Below are 25,728 nucleotides of genomic sequence, written 5' to 3'. Positions count from 1 at the left end.
GTTTATGTTGACGTATTTTATACATTGCCCTTTCAATATTTACAATAACATGTAAAATAGACTATTTAACTTGAAGAAGTATATATATATTTTTTCAAATTACTAGACTTGTGCTTTATTTTATAAATAAGTTGTTAATTTAGGCTTCTAATTGATGCTATACCATATGTTTTTTCTTCCGCATATGCTAAAAATGAACACGTATTTTCCACTGTTTTGTAGTAATAGAAAGTCTACAGACTACAAGTCAAGAACACGAGCAGGAAATTTAAAGATAGACTTAACTGTTAAAATGACCAAGAACAATACGTACATTTTTTTATTAAGAAAAATAAAAATAAAGAAATACCTATAAACACAGGTTTGTGCATTATTATTATACAATAAATCCGAACTACTCTCTTCGTCCCATTTTAAGAGTCTCAGTCACTTTTCTGCACTCGTTTTATAAAAATAAAATAAATAGTTAAAGTGTAACTAGTTTTTAACTTTTTGTCATTAATTTGTTGGAAGCCACTCAGTAGTCAGCTCCCATTGTTTAAAATATGATGTTTGGTTCGTTACACAAGATAATAGTGAGAAATAATAGAGCATATGTCAAATTAGACTTTATCTATGATTAGATTAATTGTAAGGGTGGAGATGGTAAGGTGAAAACAGATCGAGTTTTTGAGAAAAGAAAAATCCACATTATTGTGGAGTATTAATTTATTAATTCCACGAGGAAAGTTATTTAGTATGTAGGGATACAGAGAATTTGTGAGGCTCATACTCAGGGGCAGAAGACGACCCTATAGTTGGTCCCACCGGGGCAGGTGAAGGTGCTTGTAGGGTCATCCTTTGGATAACTGTATGCATCGGGGCACCTCTGCTTGAAAAACCTCGAGAGCTCGGTGCGCCAGTGTTGCAGCAGTACTCGTTGGTCTTGTACACCGTGCATGGGTTGTTGCACCCTCCCGGCGCCCGCAGCTGGTTCGGGCACTGCCCGTTGACATCTCCGGTGCACCGAATCCCGCGGCTGCACCCGCCGGAGTTAGGGCTGAACTCCATGGGCACGTTGAATCCATCGATCACCGAGATGTCGAAGAAATCCAGGTTTTGGTACTGGTTCAGCGCGTACTCTGCTAGTGTGTTTGGGGGCGAGCCGTAGCCGCTGCACACCAGCTGCCCGTTGCAGTCGCCGGTCTGGCACCGGCCTCGGCCTGCTCCGTCGAAGGAGCATCCGGTCCTCGGCCATATTCTGGCGCCCGCTGTGCCTGCGGCTTTGGAGAGAGAGAGGAGAGGGCAATCAGGAGGAAGATGAAGAGGGACCTCATTTTCGTTGCTAGGTTTTATTGTGGTGGCTTGATTGAAATGCATTACTTGGAGATCTATGAGAAGGTTCCTAGTACGTTCATTATTACTCCCTCCGTCCCCGAATAAGAGTCGCTAATTTCATTTTGGGTTGTCCCCCATTAAGAGTCACTCTTCATTTTTACCATAAATGGCAGTAGGCCCCACATTCCACTAACTCACTCCACTCACATTTTATTATAAAACCAATATAAAAATGTGGGTCCCACATTCCACTAACTTTTTCAACCAACTTTTCTTTACATTTCTTAAAACTCGTGCCCGGTCAAAGAGCGACTCCTATTAGGGGACGGAGGGAGTATTATTTATCATATCTCTATTATTTTGCTCATTAGTATTATATTATCGTATCTTTCCTATATATTGTTTTCTTGTTCTCTAAGTCATGGTAGTTTTATAAATAGGAGACATTGTATTCTTCTCATTCAATCAAGAAATATCAATTATACTTCTATTTTATTTTCATGCTTTTATTTCAATTTTGCATTGTTCTTGGTTTGATCGATGGACAAAGCTCCCGCGACTACCTTTTATCCCTCCTCCGACGATCGCAATCGCGATGCCGAAATCTTGTTAAGGGAAATAATCCCTTAAAATAGGTGCTTTCATCTTCGCAACTCATGGCTCGTACCAACGAGGAAATCATTTCCCTATGTGACCGGATAATGGCTTTATGCAACAGATTAAATAAGAAGTTGGACGAGTATGGCGAGTTTCCCTCGTCGTTCTACGAATAGCCTGTTCCACAGCCACCATATGGCCACCCGCCATTAGTCGAGGCCGGATTTCACCCACCGCACGCTCCACCGCCTGACCCCCCGGATTGGCAGCGGCCATACCGGCCTTACGACTGGGCCACACACGCTGCACATCAGCCGGACAGGTACCTACCGCCGCCTCCATACCAACCGGAGCCACCGTCTGACCTGCCTGCAACTTTCGTCGACTGCCATACAACTGCGCTTCTACAACACCAAAGCCCTAATTTTTGTGCACAGCCATAACCTGCATACCTGCACCCGGACCACGGTATGCCTTGATAGCAGATCTGTTGGGATCCACCAGACCAGCGGCAGGCGCTCGCAGCCACCTCGACGCGCTACACGATCGCCGGTTATCAAGACCTTCTGCCCGAATACCACCAGCCCTCGCGAGGCCCGAACCAGTGTGGCCATACCTCCCCACAGCCATGTCAATCTACGAGCTGGGATCTGCCAGGATAACCAATTCAGCATGGAATTTTGGCTTACGATTGGCAGCCCCCGACCGACTGGCCACCACCACCACCACCGCCCACATACGAGCCTGATCCCTACTATCATCTGCATTCGTCCCCGCCCGAACAGCCGCTCCAGCAGCACACCTATTGGTAGCAAAACCATCAGCACCAGGAGCCTGTGCTCGACCAGCCATTGCCGCCACGCTGGCCCTCCTGTTGGCATCCACCGAGCCACCACCATTCAGCAGCACCGCTGCCTGCTGCCCCAGCACCAGCCGCGATCTTCCTGCCATGCGGCCCAGATATAAGGTATGGTTCAATAGAGTCCCTTGCCGATGATATTGATGATCATGAATCAATGCAATCTCATCAAATTATTTATGATGATATTGTAACTGATCAATTACTTAATCAAGATCCAATTGGTGATGAAGAGGTGTTGACAGAAGTTGTGGAATTTTTGCAAGTAACCAATGAAAACAATTTGATATGGATCTGTCGAATGTGATTGCACAGAAAGATGTTACTCACTCTAGTGTTGATGTTAGTGGATCAATTTATGGCAGTAATGATGACATATATGATTCATGTAATGTTGTTTTTGCACGCCAAAAATCTACGCACGATGTGGAGCATGATAGGGTGGATAGTACAATGTTAGGCAATTGGTTTGATTCTTTGAAAGAGGACATGCATGGTTCCATTGAGGATGTGAAGAAGGTAATTGTTTGTGTATATGTGGATTTTCATGTCGGTAATGTTGCAAGTATTGTACATCATTCAACAAAGCTTGACGCCGATGCTCGGGCAATCCCTCCGCACAACGACATGCCGTCACCACAGCCGTGTTTGGGCATTCAAGGCCGTTTGGACAAGCTCTCTGTTTTGGGGCTGAATAATCACAAGCACGATATAGATAGACGTAGATCACCATTCACTCTCGCAATAGTCACACACCATGATTTATCCAATCTTCAATTTGAGGTGCAAGGTGTTCATTATTTACAATCTGCTACAAATGAGGGTAGTAGGCTATTGGTGTTAGATAGGAGGTGTAAATGTCTTTCCCAGGAGAAGACCGAGAGCCTTGCTAATGCTGGAGTGGAAGCTGGGGCTGTCATGCCGGAGTTAGACGTTTCCCGACTCTCCTTCCCCCAGTATAAACCTTCTTATGTGTGGGATAAAGTCACGCAGCTAATAGAGGTGGTTGTTGTGGGAAATGCTCTCTATCTTATTATTTTGAGGAGTTGGTTGTCCGTGTTTTATTATTTTACAGGTGATTATATGTTCTCTGTGTATTACAAACAAGGTGAAAGAGGACTGAGGTATCACTGTCCTTCTCTAGCGACCTTTTGTGGATTTGGTGAAAGGGGACGTTCAACTCTTCTATTTGGTGTATTTGATCATGCGTATTTGATCCAGGAGGTTGTGTTTTTCTTCAAATATTCCTTCTAGTTTATGGAGTTCTAATGGTGCAAGGGATAATTGTAAAAATAAAAGAAACTTTTAGGCTCAAGCTTATTAGTTCACAAGGCAGTATGTGGCTGACTATCCAGAGTTTCCTCCTTTGCTTTACCTTGGAGCAGTTGATATGAAGTTGCAACTTGATATATCGAACGAAAGTATCCCCATGGTAGTTGCTAATGCGTGCCAACTGAGTGATTTGTCCGCAAAACAAAGTTCTTGTTCGTTTGATCCAGGAGGGAGAATCTCGGTCGAGCTTCTGTTCGTGACGCTCGTCGTTGTGTCGTGGTTACTACCTTGAGGACAAGGTGGATTTCAACCATGGGGGAGTTGATACAGTCATTATTATTATTTATCATATCTCTATTATTTTGCCCATTAGTATTATATTATCATATCTTTCCTATATATTGTTTTCTTGTTCTCTAAGTCAGTGTAGTCTTATAAATAGGAGACATTATATTCTTCTCATTCAATCAAGAAATATCAATTATCCTTCTATTTTATTTTCACGTTTTTATTTCAATTCTGCATTATTCTTGGTATGATCGACGGGCAAAGCTCCCACGACTACCTTTTATCCCTCCGACGATCGCAATCGCGACGACGGAATCTTGTTAAGGGAAATTATGCCTTAACAGTTCCCATGGAAAACATTTCTGCTCTCCACCAAAAAATCCAACTGCATTTCACAACACTCACTCTCTCATCTCCTCAATAAACTTATTCTTTTTAATCAGACTACTAAAATTGCCAGAGGAAGAGATTGTTTAATGTTTCTTCACCGGTATAACTCTCATATGGATGCCAAGCAAGTTAGAATTATGTGAAATTAAACCCCTATCTGTTGCTTCTAATGCAAACTGATTAAAGTCAATATCATGTTGAAAATATTACACATAATTATTATATAACAGGATATAATCTCAATCTAACGCATTTCCCGATTCAAAAAAATTCTCCCTTCGTTCCATGTTAATAGAGTCATTTTTTTATTTAGGAAAGTCCAAGTTAATTGAGTCATTTCTATTTTTGGCAAAAAGTAATTCTCATTTTTACTTTGTTCTTTCTTCACCTCTCTCATTTTATTCTCTCTTACTTTTTTCACCAATCATTTAACACACTATTCTTAAACTCCGTGCCGAAAAGAAATGCCTCTATTAACAAGGAACGGAGGGAGTAACAAACAATAATAATAAAAGAAAGACGTGTGTAACTGTTCGGTTTTCCTGAATCGCCCGTTTATAGAATTTTGTCTGTTGTTCAGTTTGCAAGAGTTTATCTCGAGATTAAATATGTAGCGTGTTTGGTTCATGAGATTAAATCTGACAACTCAATCCAACTAAAATAGTCTCACAACCAAATCCTAGATTATATGTTAATATTATTTTATTTAGCAAACCGAACCTAATCTTAATAAATTAATTTTACCGGAAATTTTCACCGTGGATTAGTACCATTTACCAAACTCCATAGATTTGATCTACTTTCCGAGCTTTAGAAGTGCTCGGCATCCAAGCACAAAGGGTGATTTCCAAGCATGCCGGTTGCTCGAATGAGCATAGATGGGAATGGAATTTAGGTGAATGAAACCAAGCATAGATGGTAATCGCACTCTGTGTTCAAAGGGCAACATCTGGTATTTGTGGTCGGTAATTTTATACGTTCCGCAAATTTTTGTATGAAAATTAGCAGCGCTGATTTTTAAAACTTAGTGCGAAAATTGACCGAGCAAGAAGGAGTAAGATCGATATAGGGTCCTCTTATATTACTTATAACATCATAATCCAAAATTAAGACCAAATCTATACGTTTAGATTTTAAAATGTATGGATGAGATTAAATATCACGAATTTCAATAAATAATAGACAAAATATCAACAAAGGGGTAAGATCGTCATTTAGTTAACATATTATAATTTTCGTGATTTTTTATATCAACATAGTATATTACAAATATCAACACAATGACATGAGAATCTCAACATAAGTATCAAAAAATATCAACACAGTTTTATTGATATTGTACATGCATTATATTGAGATTGTTTGATGCATTTATTGATAAAAATCTATTTATCAACATATACGAAAACTGAAATAAAAATTATCAAATTTTATCATTCGAACGTCGTCGGAACATATGCAATTGAGATCTCGTTATAATCCTTATAAAATTATCTTTAATTTGATATATTTTTTACAAAAAATAATTTAAATCGAGAGAGTTACATAAATTTAAAGTTTTGAGATGATTTTGAAGAGCGAGAAAGAAGTTAGTTTTAACTGCTATATTTATGAATTCACATTAATACCCTTTGACTTTATTTAATTATTATTTAAATTTATATTATAATCCACTTGATATTATTTCAACCACTAGATCTCCCCATCTAACGGTTAGAAGTTGGTCTCAATTTTGGATTACTAATTAGTTAGCAATTGATTATCCCTATATATATAAATAGTAGACGTAATACATAAAAATAAAATTTTCTCAATTAAATTATTAATTTAAAAAAAATAATAACAATGAGGTTATTTAAACTGTTTTGTTTGGTAGTAGGGTCTTTTGTTTTGTTGAGGTTAATGGTGACGTGTCCTCTTTTTTTGTTGAATTCCCACTCAATTTTAATTTTGGATTTGTGTCATTTTACTCATAAAAATAATGAGATTATTTTCTGGAACAAAATAACACCAGAAAAACAGAATCTTATAGATAAACTCGCATCGCAATAGTTAAAACTTAAAAGTAACCAGAAAAATCTCCACCATCGAATTAATGAGTTTCATGGATGTGATTAATTGTGTTCTATGGAAAAATTTGAATATTATATGGTTTCGTTTCTATATAAATTTGCGGAAAAGTCACTATAAAATTTCATAATTTGGCATAAGAGTAAGTAGATAGTTGAGCATGCAATATGAGTTGTAGGATCATATGCTATTTTATGGCTCGCCTCTAAGGGATATTTAGGTTCTTCGAACAGTCGGTACCCCTTCCCAACTCTCCCTAAATACGCCAATATCGATGAACATACATAGCACATCTCGAGAAAAGTCTTGGTCATGAAATTGTACTGTTTAGGACCTTAGGTTTTACAATTTGTCAAGATGCAAAATAAATGCCTATTGATTAAGGTTCATACCTCATAGTCATACGTAAGGATTGACTTCATAATACCCACCGTATAAGCGTATAGCTATTGTTTTTCACAAATATAATGACACGAATCATATATATGAACGGTTTTTATGAAATAGACTATTTAATTTTAAGAAGTATATTTTCGAATTACTTGATTTGTGTTATAATATTTCTAAAACTAAGATGTTTAGGCTTATAAATCATGTTATGTTTTTTCCTCCGTATATGCTAACTGTTACGCAATTACTACAAGTCTCTTGTAGTACATGAGTATAATATTTAAGGCAGACTTGAGAAATTCAACTGTTAAAATGACCAAGAACACATTTTTTTTATTTGGAGAAAGTTAAAATGATGAAATACCTCAGGTTTTGCATTATAATGAATCTGAACTAAAACATTTACTATATTACTTTATAAATTATAATAAAAAATTTTAAAAATATATGTATATTCTGAATATGAAGATTGATCACTCGAAATTACTACGTTAAAATAATATTGAAAATATAAAAAAAATTGGTACAATGTTGACGCCTCGTCCACCTATAACCCAAAGCAGGCCAGGCTTCGGGTTAGATATGTTCATATAAAATAAGATTATGTAACGATACAAGAAAATTTTGCGCATACGATGTCGTCAGATTACTTACATTAAATGCATGATAAAGATTTATCAAAAGCAGATCTGACCAATATGTATAATAAATTCATTCTAAGACTTACTAGCCTACCTCTAAATAATGGAAGTTAGAGCATGCGCAGAGGTGGTGTCCGTCGCCACCGCCGTCCGCGCCGCTGGCACGGACGCCATCCGCCGCCGCTGCGCTTGCGCCGCTGGCACGGCGCTGCTCGATGTATCGAGCACGTCCGTGCCAGCGGACGCACACGTGGCGCTCTCCCATTCGTCAACGGCTTGACCGTTGCATTTAAACATTTTTTTATTTTTTTAAAAAAAAATCAGTTTTTTATTAAAAAAACCGATAAAAAAAAATTTTCACTTCCCCAAAAAAATATATCCGTTTATAACCGTTTTTTACACCTTTTTAATTTTTTTTCATTTTTTTTACCCAAAAAATACACACTTTCATCTATAAATACCCCCAATTTCACCCCAAAAATTCACATCAAACTACACAACTCCCATCATCATTCTCCAATATCCATTCTCATCTTCATTCTCTCATATCCATTTTCATCTTCATTCTCTCATACCGAGCGGTTCCCAACGCCGCCCCCAAGGAAGGAAGAAGGCGGCGGCCAACCGTCGTCGCGGCTCGACTCCCGAAGCCACTCCCGAAGCCGCTCCCGCTCCCTATGTGCCACCTCCACCCCCGAACAACTGGCTGTGGATGCTCTTAAGCCAACTCAATATGGCCGATAGGTCATCTATGACCCCCACGCAACTTGAAACACACGAGACCATGATAAAAGGTCTCCAAAAACAATTGGGGTTGATCCCACCGGATGCATAGTCTTATTAGGAGTTTAATTATGTAATTTTTAATTTTTAGGATTTTAATTATGTAATTTTTAATTTTAAGGAGTTTAATTATGTAATTTTTAATTTTTAAGATTTTAATTATGTATTTTTTAATTTTATTTGTAATTTGTAATATTTATTATGGTTTTTAAATGGATTTTAATATTATGGAAATGTTATTGTTTAATTGAATTTTATATTAATTGTGCTCGTCCTTGCGGAAGAGCACAGTTGTGGGTGTTGTGCTCTTGCCAGAGAGCAGGCATGAATAATACCGCCCGGGCCCACAACCGTGCCGCTGGCAAGAGCACGGTTGTGGGCCTGACCTCACTTTTTCTGCCTGCTCTCTGGCAAGAGCACAACACCCACAGCTGTGCTCTTCCGCAAGGACGAGTACAATTAATTTAAAATTCAATTAAACAAAAACATTTCCATAATACTAAAATTCATTAAAAAACCACAATAAATATTACAAATTACAAATAAAATAAAAAACACATAATTAAAATCCTAAAAATTAAAAATTACATAATTAAAATACTAAAAATTAAATAATTAAACTCCTAAAAATTAAAAATTACATAATTATTGGCTAATATTACCCCGAGGAAGACTACTCATCCGGCTGCACTAACCCCAATTATTTTTGGAGACCCAATATCATGGATATGGGAGAATGAAGATGAGAATGGATATTGGAGAATGAAGATGGGAATTATGTAGTTTGATGTGAATTTTTGGGTGTGAAAGTGGGGGTATTTATAGATGAAAGTGTGTATTTTTGGGGGAAAAAATAAAAAAAAAATAAAAAGGTGTAAAAAACGGTAATAAACAGATATATTTTTTTTGGGAAGTGATTTTTTTTTAAATTTTTATCGGTTTTTTAATTAAAAACCGATTTAAAAAAATATTTAAAGGCAACGGCTATGCCGTTGCCCAATCGCCCAACGCCACGTGTCCTGCTCGCTGGCGCGGCGCGAGCGCAGCGGCGGCGAGACACCATCGTGCCAGCGGCGCGGACGGACGCCGACTCTTCCGCCACCGTTGTGGATGCTCTTAGAAAGCCATCTTGGCCAAGTCCATTGCTAATAATTTTCGACACGATATAAAAAGGTACGATATTAATTGGTTTGAGTTTGTGTGCTTATTGGGTTGAATAGCCTAATAATTTCGTATTGGATTGAGTTCGATTCTGGTGACCATTAAAAATAGTACACCCTTCCTTCGCCCACGACAAAGAGTTCAATTTTGTCATTTTGTCGTGTTAACGAAAAATAGTCTCATTTCAAAAATGAGTAGAGTATAGGGTCTATTATTAAAAGTAGTAGGAGTAGTAAAAGTAAGTGTGACAAGCATTGGCGAACAGACAAAAAACGAAACTAGTGACAAGTAATAGCGGACAGAGGGAGTACTATATTTAATTTTATTCCATATGTTCATGTATATCAACTTTAGTCATGTAAATCAGGTTTCATAGTATAAAATCATGTTTTTATCATGCATATTAAGTTTTTATCATATAATATCAATCTTTAATCATGTAAGCGAATCAGTTTCGGATTTTTATCAAATTGTTATTGTATCATGTCAACTCATAGCATATCGTGTCGTTAATAGGTTCGTATCGTGTAAGGGTCAAGTTTAAATATAGCAGGTTAAGAGTTTTCTTAACCGACCGAGTTCAGTTTAGGCGTTGGAATATTTTAAGATGAATTTTGTGTACTACTATTAGTTAAGTTATGATAGTGGGAATAGAAAAAAATAAATCAACGGAAAATAAGAATAAAGATGATCGATGGAACATGTAATAAGTAGAAGCCTTATTTATTTATTTATTAATTCCGTGAGGAAAGTTATTTAGGGATACATAGAATTTGTGAGGGTGATGCTCATGGGCAGAAGACGACCCTATAGTTGGTCCCACCGGGGCAGGTAAAAGTGCTTGTGGGATCATCCTTTGGGTAACTGTAGGCATCAGGGCACCTCTGCTTGAAAAACCTCGAGAGATCGGTGGGCCCACACGGCCCTGTGTTACAGCAGTACTGGTTGGTCTTGTACACCGTGCATGGGTTGTTGCACCCTCCCGGCGCCCGCAGCTGGTTCGGGCACTGCCCGTTGATATCAGCGGTGCACCGAATCCCACGGCTGCAACTGCCGGAGTTAGGGCTGAACTCCATGGGCACGTTGAATCCGTCGACCAATGATATGTCGAAGAAATCAAGGTTGTTGAACTGGTTCAGCGCGTACTCTGCAAGCGTGTTTGGGGGCGAGCCGTAGCCGCTGCACACCAGCTGCCCATTGCAGTCGCCTGTCTGGCACCGGCCTCGACCGGCTCCATCAAAGGAGCATCCGGTCCTCGGCCATATTCTGGCTCCCGCTGTGCCCGCGGCTATGTTGAGGATCCAGGTTTGGCCGCTGTTGAGCTGGCGGCCGCCACCTGGGGAGGCGGCAGCCCAGACGGTGTAGGGGCAGTTGTTGCGGATGGTGAAGGTGGCGGCGTTGGCGAGTGTGGAGGAGAGGGCAATCAGGAGGAAGATGGAGAGTGACTTCATTTCAATTGTTAGGTTTTTGATGATGGGATGGCTTGGCTTGGCTTGGTTGAGATGCATTACTTTACTTGGAGATCTATTTATAGATTGTAGATTGTTACCTTACCAATGCTTGTGTTACGACTTACATTTGATGACTTATTCGCAGCCGCCAGCCAGCATGACATCCTATAACCTATGTAGTAGTAAATTGGGATTTATTAAACAAGAATTTTGACTACTTTGTTTTAAAGCAAGGTATTTTCGTAGATGAAACGGAAATGAGGTTTAACCTTAATTGTCAACAGAAATCCAAGGGTTGGGATAGAGAAATTCGATCTCTACCCTCAGATACAAAGTAATTTTAAATTCTTGGACCAATTGTCTTACCATTAGAGATGCCTACAAATCAACAAAAGGAATAGTAACTGAATCTGCCTGATGCCAATAAATATCCTTGATCTAATATAAAAAGACTGAAAACTGAATAGATGGAAACTTTTGATGTGGCCAAACCTTTGGCTTTTCATCTTGTGTAACCTCCAAATGCATTATGGGATGCCTTAATGCCATGACTCTTCATGTAGGCACACCTATCCTATAAATAGATGGAGTTTTGGGAGATGAGTACAACAACAACAAATATTCTCTCTACTCTCTCTAGTCTCTACATTCTAGTGTGCATCTTAGGAGCATTGCATTGCTCGGTTCTCGCCTCCAATTCAAGTTCGCCGGAGCCTACGAGTTTGAGGTGCTTCAACTCGATAGGAGGCAAGTCGTTTCATCTTTGGGGACATTACGTCAATCCATGAGCACTAGCCGGGGCGTATTTCGTCTTGCGGAGAGAGGGTCACCTCGACTCGACTTGAAGAATACTATAGTTTGCATCTCTTTACATTCGTTGTAATTTACATTGTTACATTTACCTTCCAGTTTTGTTCTTTCGTAATAGCAAGGGTTGTCCGTGTAAAGGCTGCAATATTACCAACAATCGCAAGACGAAATATTGTACTCTTGCTGAAATCATGTGGACCGAAGCTGGAGGGAACGTAAACAACACCATTGGATCGTCCTCTGCTGCCGCTAACACCTCAGTGTTGGCACCTGTTTCGACCTCAAGTGTCATGGCTCAAGTTGAGAAGCCTGAAAAATTTAAGGGCTCGGAATTCAAACGTTGACAACAAAAGATGTTGTTCTACCTAACTACGTTGGGTGTTGCCAACTTCCTCAAGGAGGATGCTCCAACTGTACCTGAGGAAGAGACGGACTTTTTATTTAATTTATTTTCCTATAAATTGCTTTGGGCATAAAAATAAGAATGTATATAAGTCGACGAAACCTATAGCTATATATCAAATCTATATCCTCTAAGTTAGAGGAAAATGGCACACTTTTTCCCAACATGTTTTTTCATCATCACTCTTCTTCTTTCCACTCCAGGTACAACTATTTCCTAAAAATATTATACTATCACTCAACCTCTACATTGAAAATTATTTAAGTAAAATTATTTAAACCTACATATGCGTATACATGCATGTGTTTTAGTTTGAGAATCTTGAATCCTAAATATAGTCACATGTATTTGATCAATACATCATACATGCAATAGACAATATATGATGTTAAATTGGAGTCACTAAAAACTTAGGGTTGAAGGTACTATATATGTTAACGTACAATATGGTGATGAGATTGACAGGCATGAGTGCGACAAGAATGACGGGTGGAGACAAAAATATTGGTAGTACTATGGTGCATAAACGTGTAGTGGATGGTATAACAAGGTGTTTAGTTGGGCTTGCTGAATGCAGCATTGGACAATGCGATGAGAATTGTTGTAAGAAGATGTGTAACAATTACTATTCTGGCGCTAATCCATTTCCCGCTTGTGAAGTATACCCTGGATTTCCCGGTCGTGTCTGCGTCTGCCAGCATGATTGCTGATATACTTCCTTAGTTTTTAGTCAAGAAATGTTTTGAATCTCTTGTCTATCTAGAAATAATAGATTAATTGAGTGTTGGTAATGGATTGTTTGAATTTCTATCTATTTTTAACACTGTAAAACTATACTTGAAAAAAAATAAATGACATCTTAAGACACATGAGTAATGAGACTTGTCATTGATCAATAAGGATGGAATATTACGGGAACTTGAATGAAATGTTCAATTTCACCTCAATCATTTAATAATGTTTAGGGATTATGTTGGGAGAGGAAAAGATTGTTTGTAATATGATGATGCAAGAGAAAGCAAAGATATGTTTAGAGCATCCACAATGAATGCCTCAGTGGGCGCCCTAGTGGTTCCCACATCAGCATGCCCCTTCTTTCTGCAATGGTTTCGCCCTAGTGTTCGCCCTATCTATTAAAATCAATTTGCATTTAATTTTAATATTATTATTTATTATTTTTGTTTTTAATTATAAAAATACTAAAATATATTATATTAAACACCACAAATTTTAAAAAACAACTACATTACTTAATTAAATAAACTACATCATACCTAACTAAAAAAACCTAAATTACTAAACTAAATTACTAGATTACTTTTAAAAAAAACTTTAAAAAACTACATTACTAAATTAATAAAAATCTAACTAGTCATCTAAGTTTAATAAAGAATAAAAAAAATGGAAAATGGGCGAGATCGGGCTCGGGCACGTCCCTGCAATGGGCGCCCGATCCATCGGGCGCCTGCAATGGAAACTTAATTGTAAAATTTAGATCAATCTTTTTTACAACTACAAGAAAACGGTCAATGTAAAAATATATATATGGAGATTATCTTAGCATATGCCAATGCAGATAGCATCATCAATTCATCATTACACTTAAACCACCTCGTTTATGAGTAAATAGTTATTATGTCTTTCAAAATAAGATCTCGACAAAGCCCTAATCGCACTTTATACCAATTAATTTATCATTGCACTCCCTGATCAAATTCTTTGCCATATTTGGACGTCTAATTTCAATATGTATCTAACTAAAAATCAAAAGTTATACTATAACATGTACTCAAATAGTATATGCTCTTATCCACACCATATACTGATCATGTCTTGCAACTTGTTTTATAATGATCTCATATTTTCCTTTATGAATTATCTCTTCCATTTTTAGATAAATACGCCATTCACTCTAAACTAAGACAATTTTTGCGTGTGATTTAAAACGATGAAAATAAGCTCAAAAGGATCAAACCCAATGGGTTAGCAATTAGCATGGTCTACCCACATATAGAACCGAATTGGACTCTATATATAATGCTCATAAAACCTAGCTTTCCTTGCCCACTTGTTGGCTTGACGGGCAAAAGGATCCTAATAGGTACAAGGACAAATTCACCACTTGATTTGATTTTTAATGTATACTAAGTAATTAATTAAGTGCATGTGTGTACAAAGATGATATGGTGTATCAAGCACTTACTTTATAATGATTTTTATTATATCTCGAGACAATTAATACCAACAACTTATAAGACAATTTATTTGATACCGTAATTGTTGTATTTCGTTTTGTATATAAAATGAGACTAAGAGAGTGTATATGCATTTTGTCCAAATCAATCTATCAAATTCATATGTAGAATATATATTTTCTTGATTGGAACCATGGCCAGTTTTTTCCACGTATGCATCCTCATCATTGCTAATGTCCATCTTCAAAAGTTAAAAAATATTTATTTTTAAATTAGGTTAGGAAATAAAGTCCTACAAATATTCATTCAATTTATACACACGTGGTATTTCCCTAAGGCGTCGTTAGAGCATCCACTACGCGTCCCGCGCATGGCTCGCGTTCCGTCCCGGAGGGACGGTTCCACCGCGGGACGCGTTGCAACGTTCGTCCCGTCCCGTAGCCCGTAGCCGCGAGACAAGGGACGCGCCGTCCCGTCACGCGCCCGGGCGAAGTGTCGCGCCCCCGATGCATGCGTGACGCCCACTCGCTGGCCCGCGAGTGGGCGTCGTCACGGATGACGCAATAATTCGTTTTTTTTAAATCGAATTTAAATAAAAAAATATTTTTTAAACAGTAATGTTACCGTTAATTTTTTATTTTCTTTTTTTTATTTTTTTATTTATTTACTCTATAAATAATCCTATTTCATACTCATTTCACACACAAACACACATCTATTCCTCTCAAATCCTCTCTATAACCACTCCAATTTCATATAAGAACGGTTGTCTATTCAGGCAAGGACACGCGACTCTAGCGCCAACGCCCAACTCCAAGATGATCTAATTGAGCACATTTGGGAAAACTTTGGCGGAGAAAATTAAATTATGTCATTTTTATTTTTTTAGGATTTTAATTATGTCCATTTTCTATTTTTTTGAATTTTAATGTTGTTTTAATTTTAATAAAGTGTGTTTGTTTTAATTGAATTGGGTTGGAAAAAAAATAAAAATAAAATTTAATGAATAGTAATTTAAGGGACGGAATAAGGGACGGTTAAGGGACAGAGCGTTGCAGGTTCCGTCCCTTAGTTAAGGGATGAAGGAATAAAGTACAGTGGGGCCCTCAAATAGTAGTTTAAGGGACGGTGGGGGGCAACGTAGTGGATGCTCTTAGATTGTCATGACCAGTTATCATATAATAATTCATTTAGTATTTAGTTGTGAGATTATTTAGTTGGAAGGATGTGGCTATGACTAATTATCACATAATTATTCATTTAAGATTAAGTTCTGAGATTCAATCTTATTATTTAATCATGAAATATAATCTTGTAAAAAAAAATGCCTTCAATTCATGTACTACTATTTAATACCATGTACATAAAAAAAACTCATATAAATTGTTCCTCAACAGTTAATCAGTTTTAACTACACCAAATGGAGTCGCCCGATCACCACACCACTCCTTGCCAAATTTAAATTGCGTTAATTCATCGATGGGTCATTAATACCTCGAAAATAATGTTATTACTACCTTCTACCATATAATAACACAAAATGAATGGCAAAAATTCATAAAACTCGGGAAAATTTGGTTGTTCTAGCATGGTATTAGAAATGGACCACTCACTCCTTAAAAGGGCTTATAAGGGAGAGGGTTATCCACCCTTATATAAATTAGATTGGATCTTCACCAAGTCGATGTGGGACAGAATTTAGGCAATGCAAGAGATAAGAGAACCATCATCGATGTGGGCCGGAAAGGACTTCGGCCTTCCACTCGTGACGTAGATAAGAGATAAGATAAAACCATCATCGACTTGGGCCCACTCTGATACCATTTTAGAAATGGGTCACTCACCCCTTAAAAGGCCTTATAAGGAGCAGGGTTATCCACACTTATATAGATTAGATGGAATTTTCACTAAGTCGGTGTAGGACAGAATTTAGAGAATTTAAAACATGGGCACTCAAATTAAAGAAATTACCATTATTTTGGAAGCTAGAATATCATACGTTATCAGGCATTAATTCATAATTACTATTGTAGTAATGATTCATATCACAGCATATCAACAACTTAATTAAGTCAAATCATGTTTATTATGTATAAAATGTGGCTGTATATGCATTTGTTAAAAGCAATCTATGAAATTGAGATAAGAGTAGTATACAAAATGAGCAGGTTTTTGGCAGTAAGTATGTTGTTGATGATGAGCCTTGTTTTGAGTTCAGGCATGAGTGAGAGTAGAATGGTGGGAGAGGAGAAGATGGTTAGTAGTTTGAGAGCAGGGAGATGTGCATCAGTGTTCCTAACATGCAGCATAAAAACCTGCAATTATAATTGTTGTAAGAACAAATGTAACACAGATTATCGAGGCTTTCATCCCTCTGGTTTCTGTGGTACAGACCCGGGATATCGCGGTCGCGTTTGCATCTGCCAGCGTGATTGTTAAACCATGTCTTTTGTTTCCTTATTAGCAATAATATTTTGAATCGATTTTGATGTGTTTTTTTCTTTGCATCAACTATTGTCTGTTGGAATGACATTGAGTTGTTTTGGCTGCTTCAGTTCTACGTTTTTTTTCTTTTTAAATTACATATGAAAACGTGGGTAACCATAGTAAAATTTACAATTTTTTACACGACAAAGAAAAAGATCTGTGTAATAAGTCAAGGCCCAAATCACACTTTAGCCCAATTATTTTATCTTTGCACGCCCCTATCCAATTCTTGAATCAGAATCCATCATCTAGTGTTAATAAGTCAATTTACAATTTACACTAAGGTAATAAGTCAATTTACAATTTGCTAAGGAATAGTTCCTTTGTACGAGTAAGAAACCGGTATTTTCCACGTGTTCCATATATAAGTTCTTTAGCATTTCTCGTATCATTTTTCGCATATCGGGATTCGGCATAGAGAAATGATTCTGGTAGCGATCACAAAAGTGTTAGCTCTGTAATTAGTCTACATGCAAGGAAAGGTTCATTATGTGTCGGTTTCAGACGGAAGTACTCTATTCAATTTATTTACTTACATTTTATTATATGACAAATGTATAGAAGTATGACTTATATTTTATTAATTTTTATAATTCGCTTTCTTTTATAAAATTAAATAATTTTTTAAAATTCAAGCCGATTAAACATCCATGTTTCTTTAATACATTCCGCTAATAATATTTGGACAACGTCAACCTTTTGCCTACATGGGGAACAAAAGGTTTTAATAGTGATTCGTACAAAAAGGTTCATCATTATTTTATAATATATTGTACATCACAAAATATGGAGTATAACTCAATGTAATAAATTGAAACACAGATGAAATATTTTATGCTTTTTTTACGTAACTAAACTTTAAACAATGAGAGAAGTTATAAAATTAGTGTAACAGGGAGTGTTTCATATGAAAACCATTTTTAAAATGAAAAATGAAATCATATTAGATCTCTAATACTCTACATTAATATCAGTTGATATCATAAACAATAAACTGGTAATCATGAATCGGCGAACTGATTCTATGATATATTACACTAATATCAATTGGTACCAAAAACAATAAACTGTTAATCATAAATCACCGAACTGATACTTAGTGAAAAAAATGGTGTATGTTTGATGATGTCAACTAATATTACTATATTTGCAAATTAATATCGCTCTATATTATCTTTAAGAAAAGTTATGTCATTATTCATTTCCTAATGTACCATCTAAAAAAAAGAGTTAAAAGTTAGGAGTCATTTTCAGATTCAGACTTCAATTAATAGTTATTATTATTTATTAGATGAAATGTCAATTCGTGATGACTGTTATATGTACTCTTTTATTAGAAGTAATACTAGGCTTAATAAACGTTGTTTAAGTCTAGTAAGAAATTATATAACCTAGTCAATGGAATTTGGCAGAGCTGGATATGACCTAGTCACATAGTCAACTTTCATCTCCACGTTCCGTAAACCAATAGCATTGAAGAAACACATATTGTGCAGACGCAACGCGAAACATAGAATCATTCCTCTCTCTACAATTCTCTAAACCCACGTATAAACACCACTTCTGTTGAAATAAAGAAAATTGCACCGAAAAAACTGGATTATACAGAGCATTGAAGAAAATAAATGCTCACGCCATAATCCCAACTCTCGATTTTCATTAATTGAGACAATCTGAAGATGAACAATGATGCGATGACATTCATTCTGTTTTTTGTTTAACGATTGAGTGCAATTCACGTTTGAAAATATTCCTTGATAGTTTGAAATGGCGTTAGGGCGGAGGGTGAAGAATTTGCAGTCATCACTCCGCGGATCACAGATTATTGCGGCGATTGGGATCGGAGTAGCCGTCGGATGCGTGTTTGCATTTTTGTTTCCCCATGGATTCTTCTCCACAAACCAGCTCACTAAAGTCCGCCATGTTTCCGATTCTAATTCGGAGGTGCGCAATATTTATTTGAATTTGTTTGCTGCCATTGATGTGCCTTAGTGTTGACTTTCAGCCAAGTTGTTTGATACGAATGTGCTTAAACAAGTTCTAGAAATGCATGAGTGGTTGAGGCGAAGTTGACTCTCTCTGCATTTGCTCGTTTTATCAGATCAAAATCAAATTGAGTTTTCATCATTTAATATAACTGTATGTTAAGTATCATTTTGTTGAATTAGAGTCATTAGACCAAATTTATGAATGTAGAGTGCTTTATTTAATTATGGCATTAACAAGTAAAATGTGTTGAGTGGTTCTCTGTATTTTTTGATGATTTTGTATTGCTGTGGTAAGATGAATTGATTTTCTGGTGTTATTGATGCACAATATATCAGTTAGTTTATGGGATATAAGGATTTATAGAGATCTTATCTATGGTGTGGATTGGTGCATAGGTTGATGCGGCATCATGTGAATCGACTGAGAAGATAGATCTTCTGAAGTCGGATATTAGGAGGTTATCTGATAAGAATGCTGAGTTGAAGAGACAAGTGAAGGAGTTGAATGAAAAAATGAGGTTGGCTGAGCAGGGGAACCGACTGGCGCACGACCAAGTTAAGGTGCTGAATGAACCACATAAGGCTGGACCCTTTGGTACTGTGAAGAGTCTAAGAACAAATCCAACTGTCGTTCCTGATGAAACTGTAAACCCTAGACTTGCAAAGATCTTGGCTAAGGTTGCTGTTAGGAAAGAGATTATAGTTGCTCTTGCCAATTCGAATGTCAAAGAAATGCTTGAACTTTGGTTCACATACATTAAGAAAGCCAAGATTCCTAACTATCTGGTGGTAGCGTTAGATGATGAGATTCTAGAGCTCTGCAAGGCGAACGACGTCCCTGTGTACCAGAGGGATCGAGATGAATCTGTTGACGCTATTGGAAAGGGTGGTGGAAATCATGCCGTATCTGGCCTGAAGTTTCGTATACTGAGGGAATTTCTGCAGTTGGGCTATGGTGTTCTTCTTTCAGATGTAGATATAATATTCTTGCAGAATCCGTTCGATCATTTGCATAGAGATTCTGATGTGGAGTCTATGTCAGATGGTCACAATAATATGACTGCTTATGGGTTCAATGATGTTTCTGACGAGCCTGCTATGGGTTGGGCTCGATATGCTCACACAATGAGGATATGGGTCTTTAATTCCGGTTTCTTCTATATAAGGCCCACTGTCCCTTCTATTGAGCTGCTAGATCGTGTGGCTGGAAGGCTTGCACGGGAAGATGCTTGGGATCAAGCCGTTTTCAATGAAGAGCTCTTCTTCCCTTCTCATCCTGGTTATATTGGGCTTCATGCTTCCAAGAGAACTTTGGATTTTTATCTCTTTATGAACAGCAAGGTCCTTTTCAAGACTGTGAGGAAAGATGCCACTCTGAAAAAAATTAAGCCTGTTATCGTTCATGTGAATTACCATCCTGATAAATATCCAAGAATGAAAGCTATTGTAGAGTTCTACTTGAATGGCAAACAAGATGCTCTAGACCCATTTCCTGATGGATCTCAGTGAACAGTCGAAGTCATGATACGCCACTTCTCCGGTGCTTATTTTAGTGTACACAGATCATCTCAGCAGAGAATCCCTCCCTTGGAGCTGAGCTGTGTATTTTGCGAAACGTCATTTGAAACATCTAATTTTCCTTCCAAACTTTGTTTTCTTATGCTACATCAGGTCTACCTTCTGTTTCATGTAATGCAGTTCTGTTTCATGTAATGCAGTTTTTTATTTACTGTATGAATATCTTGTTTGATGAGTGTTTACTCTCTATGAATGTTTCGCAGTATTCTTCTCTTAAAATTTAGATTATTATAAGAACAGCATACACATATTAGGTAAAAAATTCATTCGTTCAGGAAATGGTGAAAAACGTGTGATAGAATCGACTACTAGCTATTAAGATTATATATATTCTGTCAAAAATTGAACATTCATTCTTGATCAACTGAGGCAGGAGGCTCATTCGCCTCATCTGTAGCATTCTTGTGGCGTGGAGCTTCTTCGTCTTCATTGGCCTCATCTGTATTATCCGCATTTGTAACTCCAGTCGCAGAATCCATGGAGTGTGAAGGTTCACTGGAGGCAGACTCCTTCGGAGTCGAAGGAGAAGCAGAGGCAGCAGCGATGTTTTCCTGGGGTCGGAAAAAGACATAGATGTGGGAGCTATCTTCAACCCCATAATCTTTAAGAAAAGCTTCATCTTTATCCAACGAATAACGCTCCTCAGCATCGAGCAGCAGAATGAGGCGATCCCCAGGTAGATTTTCTTGCTTCCCGATTGCTTTCTTGAGGTCAGCTACGGTGGCATCCTCTCCCACCTCGACGTAGAACAGATTTCCGGTCAGTATCTCTGCCACCAACTTCATCTTCAAAACACTAGATTGCCTCTTCTCTTGTACCAGTCCCATTTCCACTATTATTTGAAGTGCTTGTTAGTGCAAATGGGGTTGTTTCTGCATTGTTTGTGGTTGTGGAGTGTGCATTCTGTGAAGAGAGAGAGAGAGAGAGAGAGGTGTTCACAGAGACTGCATTCTCGAGAGTTAGTTTGAAGGCATGCTTGGATTAGTAGGGTTGTTGAATTTGTGTCCTTTTAATGATCGAGAAAAATGTTTTGAACAAGTCAGTGGATCCACAACTGCATATATATGATGCTCGTATTATTTAGCATTGCAACTCTACATATTTTTGATATCTTGGTCTTATATAAAATAGTATATAATGTGATTGTGTTTTTTTTGGACAGCGAAATAACAACACGAAAGTTGTCTAAACATTCCTTATTTACATTCATCAGTGTTCTAGAGATTCTCATACGACTCAGTATTCTTGCTTGCCCCTAATTTTTCCCTTAATTTCTACTTAATGCAATTACATCTTGCAAGTTTGCGTATCAGTAATTATTTGCATATCTTTACTTTGTATCAACACCGATACTAAACCGTATTTTGTTTCAAAATAGCTACTGAACTTTATTTTCATGATATACGTATATCATTTCTTGTAACACGTCTCCTATTTAAAACGAAGATATGCAATTTGAATAATATACTTCCCCGTCCCACGATAACAGTCACATTTTGTCATTTTGGTCCGTCCTACAATAAGAGTCTCATTTCACTTTTTACCATAAATGGTAATTAGGTTCAACATTCCACAAACTCACTTCACTCACATCTATTACAACACCAAAAAAAAGTTGATCTCATATACCACTAACTTTTTCAACTCACTATTCTTTATATTTCTTAAAACACGTACTCATACCAAATGTGACTCTTTTGTGGGACGGAATGAGTAGTACCTAAAAATATGAACTTTGGAAACAACACGGATTTAATGCAAATTTGATAAAGTAAGAGAGATGAAAAGAAAAAATAGTGAAATTAGTGTTAGTCAATTATGAGACCCATTTTCTAAAATTGAGGGTTTCTATTTTTAAGAACCGATAAAGGAAAGAATTTTTATTTTTAGAAAATGGGTAGATTATAAATATTTTTAAATTTTGTTTGAGTGTATAGTAAAATAATAGTAGTAGTGTTTAATTCGTATGAGATCTAACTTGATAACAAAACTATTGTGCAGGAAAATAACTGTTGAGTAAATTAATAAGAATAGGTATTCGTATGAGATCTAACTTGATAACAAAAAAATTGTGCATGAAAATAACTGTTGAGTAATTAATAAGAATAGGTTAATACAATATCTGAGACCATCCACAATAGGAATAGCCCAGCAATAGCCCAGCCATAGCCTAGTCACTGCCACATTATCAGCACTAAAAATCCTCCTGCCACATCATCAAAACAAGCAAATAGCCCAGCAATAGCTCAGTCATAGCCTAGCCACATAATATCCACATCACTATTAACAAATATATACAAAATGAAATAATTAACAATCACACAATATACGAAATTTAATTTACGAGACATATACGGGAAAAGTTTAATAATAATATTAAAATTTAATTTACGAGACATATACGCGAATGAAAATGACGAGCAAAGCGCGTATATATAGTGTTTCGGGAAAAAAAAATTCTAATTTCGCGCTAGGCGGTGCGCTTGGCGATCCGGGCGCTGCAATAGCGCCGAGCGGACCGCCCAGCGCACTGCCCAGCGCCACGCGACCGCCCAGCGCTGCGCGGTTTCTCTCTCCATTCGCCCGCTGGGCGACTGCAATAGACCGCCCAGCGAACCGCCCAACGCCGGCGCTCGGCTGGGCGGCATTGTCGATGGTCTGATAGAAAAGTCAAAGTACTACATCTGAACTATTTTTATCTAGTATCCTCTTTTGATACAAAAATGATGCTCATTTGAAAAGTTAGATCAGTTTTTATTTATAAAGCATGAGCCAACTGAAATATATATATTTTTTAATTTTGAAAGTGAAAATACGTTTATACAGTAAATCATGAAAAATCATTAGTAATAACATCAACTTCTAATACGAATTAATCGTTTGCCTATTCTTCACGTTATTCGTGCACGGTCATATGTTGATTAACAATAGAAATTAAATGAGGTATTATTTCGTAATTGATTCACAAATCACAATGCAAATAACTGACACCCTGACTTGCTTTGGGTTGTGGGATTGACACTCTGAGGCCCATTTTATTCATTATATTTGTTTCTCAATACCCCATTTTTTCTTCGTTTTGTTTTCTTAGTATATGTTTTCTTTCTTAATATTTTATGTACATTTTATTTTGTATTTTCTGTGAAATATGTTAGTATTTTTTAAATTTTTACCTCAATGTTTTATGTATTTATTTATTTTATATTTCTGGTAAATATGGCTCTTTCTTAGAATGATTATCTCATAATTTTATTATATTTTTTCTATGTCATCACTATAGTTTCTGTACATTTTTCTTTTATGTGAAATTTAATTTTTTTAGAATGATTATTATTCATAAATTTTATGTTACTCCCCCGTCCAATCATAAGTGAGATACTTCTTTTAAGCATTATTTTCTACATTATTATCTCTCTTAGGCCTTAGCTAACTCTCTATTCACTATAACTATTAAAAATTAAATGAATACTTAAAAGAAGCATCTAGCTTATGGTGGAACAGTGGGAAAATAAATTTTAATATTGGTAAAATAAGATGAATTATATCATGACCTATCTAGTAAAAATTGACATTGATTATTTTAGAAAATAAATACTGTGTGTTATTATATGTATATTTGGTTTCTATCATGGTTGTTTTCTCGACATTGTCGCCTCTTTCGACAACTTGGCTATTTCGATTGACAGACACGAGTATATATCTAGATTCTATCATGCACTAATCACTAATAAGTTAGTTCTTTGTAGCTCATTAGCATCAATGCTTCTCACTAATCACTGATTAGTAAGTTCTTCCTAGCTGAATAGTCAATAGCATCAATACTTCTCATATTCTCCCGCCGCCCATTTTGCAGTTGCTTCTGACAATGAAAATACCGAAATATATTTTAGACTTGAACCCCCTCCCCTGTGTAAAAATCCTAATTCCGTTACTGGCTGCAATAATATAAAACATGGTACTATATCAGTATGCTACTAAACTCTCTAACTAACAGTAGTACTCTCACTTTCACTACTAAGAGCCACCCTCCTTACTAGCTCGCACAGACTGCGGAGTCAAAACAAGTGTGTTCTGGTCCGTCTTGTCTTCAATCAATATAAGACTAAAGGCTCATTTTGGTCCTTAACATATTGCGATTTTTTTATTTTAGTCCAAAACATTATCTTTTGAATTATTCGGTCCCTCACAAATACAAACGGGTCACATTTGGTCCATTTTGGATGGTTCCGTCAAAAATTTGACGGAAACCCTAAACCCAAACCTCCCTCACCACCTCCTACACGGCGTCCACCTTCCATCATCCCTCAGCCTCACCCACCGTCGTCACTGTCTCATCCCTCAGCCTCACCCCCTCCTTACATCATCTCCCTCACCACCTCCGCCACGGCGTCCACCTTCCTCGCCTCGCTTAACTCAGCAATCAATCTCCCGTAGACGCCTTCCGGTGTTGCCGCAGCCACGATTTGATTTGAGAGGAGGAGGTGGAACTGCGGCGGGGGGAGGCAGCCGTAGCGGAGGATGCCTGGACGACGACGAGGGTGAGGGGGAGGTGGTCGATGGAGGGGTCGAGGGTGAGGGAGAGGGAGAGGAGGCGAGACGACGACTTGACGGTGAGCAGCAGCGGCATAACATCGGGAGTCGGAAGCCGGCATATTTCCGTCAAATTTTTGAATTTCCGTCCAAATTTGGAATTTCCGTCAAATTTTTTACGGAACCGTCCAAAATGGACCAAATGTGACCGGTTTTTATTTGTGAGGGACCAAATTAATTCAAAAGATAATGTTTTAGACCAAACTTAAAAAATCGCAATATGTTAAGGACCAAAATAGGCATTTAGTCTCAATATAATAATCCCTCCTTCAAACAATAAGAGTTATATTTTGTTATTTCGGTTTGTCCCACAATAAAAGTCAGATTTAACTTTAATCATACTCCCTCCGTTTTTTAAAAATAGCAACTCTTTTCATTTTAGTACGTTCTTAAAAAATAGCAACTTTCAAACTTTCTATTTTAGGAAATCTTTACGTCCTTGTACATCAATTTATTTA

General features: G+C 37.2%; 3 protein-coding genes and 1 pseudogene across 3 annotated transcripts; 1 reads left to right on the top strand and 3 right to left on the bottom strand.

Moving 5' to 3' along the window:
• Positions 1 to 772: 772 nt before the first annotated feature.
• Positions 773 to 1,359, bottom strand: LOC121757826 (annotated as a pseudogene).
• A 9,116-nt stretch (positions 1,360 to 10,475) lies between these two features.
• LOC121759406 (thaumatin-like protein) lies at positions 10,476 to 11,303 on the bottom strand. Its single transcript, XM_042154975.1, has one exon. It carries the CDS (start codon positions 11,274 to 11,276, stop codon positions 10,557 to 10,559), a length of 720 nt encoding a protein of 239 aa, XP_042010909.1. The 5' UTR covers positions 11,277 to 11,303; the 3' UTR covers positions 10,476 to 10,556.
• Positions 11,304 to 18,646: 7,343 nt separating this feature from the next.
• On the top strand, positions 18,647 to 20,836 carry LOC121759405 (arabinosyltransferase RRA3-like). The gene is made up of 2 exons (XM_042154974.1): positions 18,647 to 19,058; positions 19,499 to 20,836. The coding sequence occupies exons 1-2, from the start codon at positions 18,882 to 18,884 to the stop codon at positions 20,609 to 20,611; spliced, it is 1,290 nt and encodes a 429-aa protein (XP_042010908.1). The 5' UTR covers positions 18,647 to 18,881; the 3' UTR covers positions 20,612 to 20,836.
• Positions 20,837 to 20,907: 71 nt separating this feature from the next.
• On the bottom strand, positions 20,908 to 21,678 carry LOC121759407. The gene has a single exon (XM_042154976.1). It carries the CDS (start codon positions 21,505 to 21,507, stop codon positions 21,031 to 21,033), a length of 477 nt encoding a protein of 158 aa, XP_042010910.1. The 5' UTR covers positions 21,508 to 21,678; the 3' UTR covers positions 20,908 to 21,030.
• Positions 21,679 to 25,728: the final 4,050 nt, after the last annotated feature.

Source organism: Salvia splendens, chromosome 12 (genome assembly GCF_004379255.2).
Source record: "Salvia splendens isolate huo1 chromosome 12, SspV2, whole genome shotgun sequence".
Taxonomy (NCBI): Eukaryota; Viridiplantae; Streptophyta; class Magnoliopsida; order Lamiales; family Lamiaceae; genus Salvia; species Salvia splendens.
Note: the sequence above shows the minus strand (reverse complement) of the source record. Positions and strands in the feature narration are given on the sequence as shown.

What these genes read in the sequence shown, in the direction of transcription:
- LOC121759406 (XM_042154975.1), bottom strand. Translation starts at nt 11,276, where the DNA reads ATGCATCTCAACCAAGCCAAGCCAAGCCATCCCATCATCAAAAACCTA.
- LOC121759405 (XM_042154974.1), top strand. Translation starts at nt 18,882, where the DNA reads ATGGCGTTAGGGCGGAGGGTGAAGAATTTGCAGTCATCACTCCGCGGA. An exon ending in TTTCCGATTCTAATTCGGAG is followed by an intron (nt 19,059 to 19,498) that starts GTGCGCAATATT and finishes ATTGGTGCATAG; the next exon opens with GTTGATGCGGCATCATGTGA.
- LOC121759407 (XM_042154976.1), bottom strand. Translation starts at nt 21,507, where the DNA reads ATGGGACTGGTACAAGAGAAGAGGCAATCTAGTGTTTTGAAGATGAAG.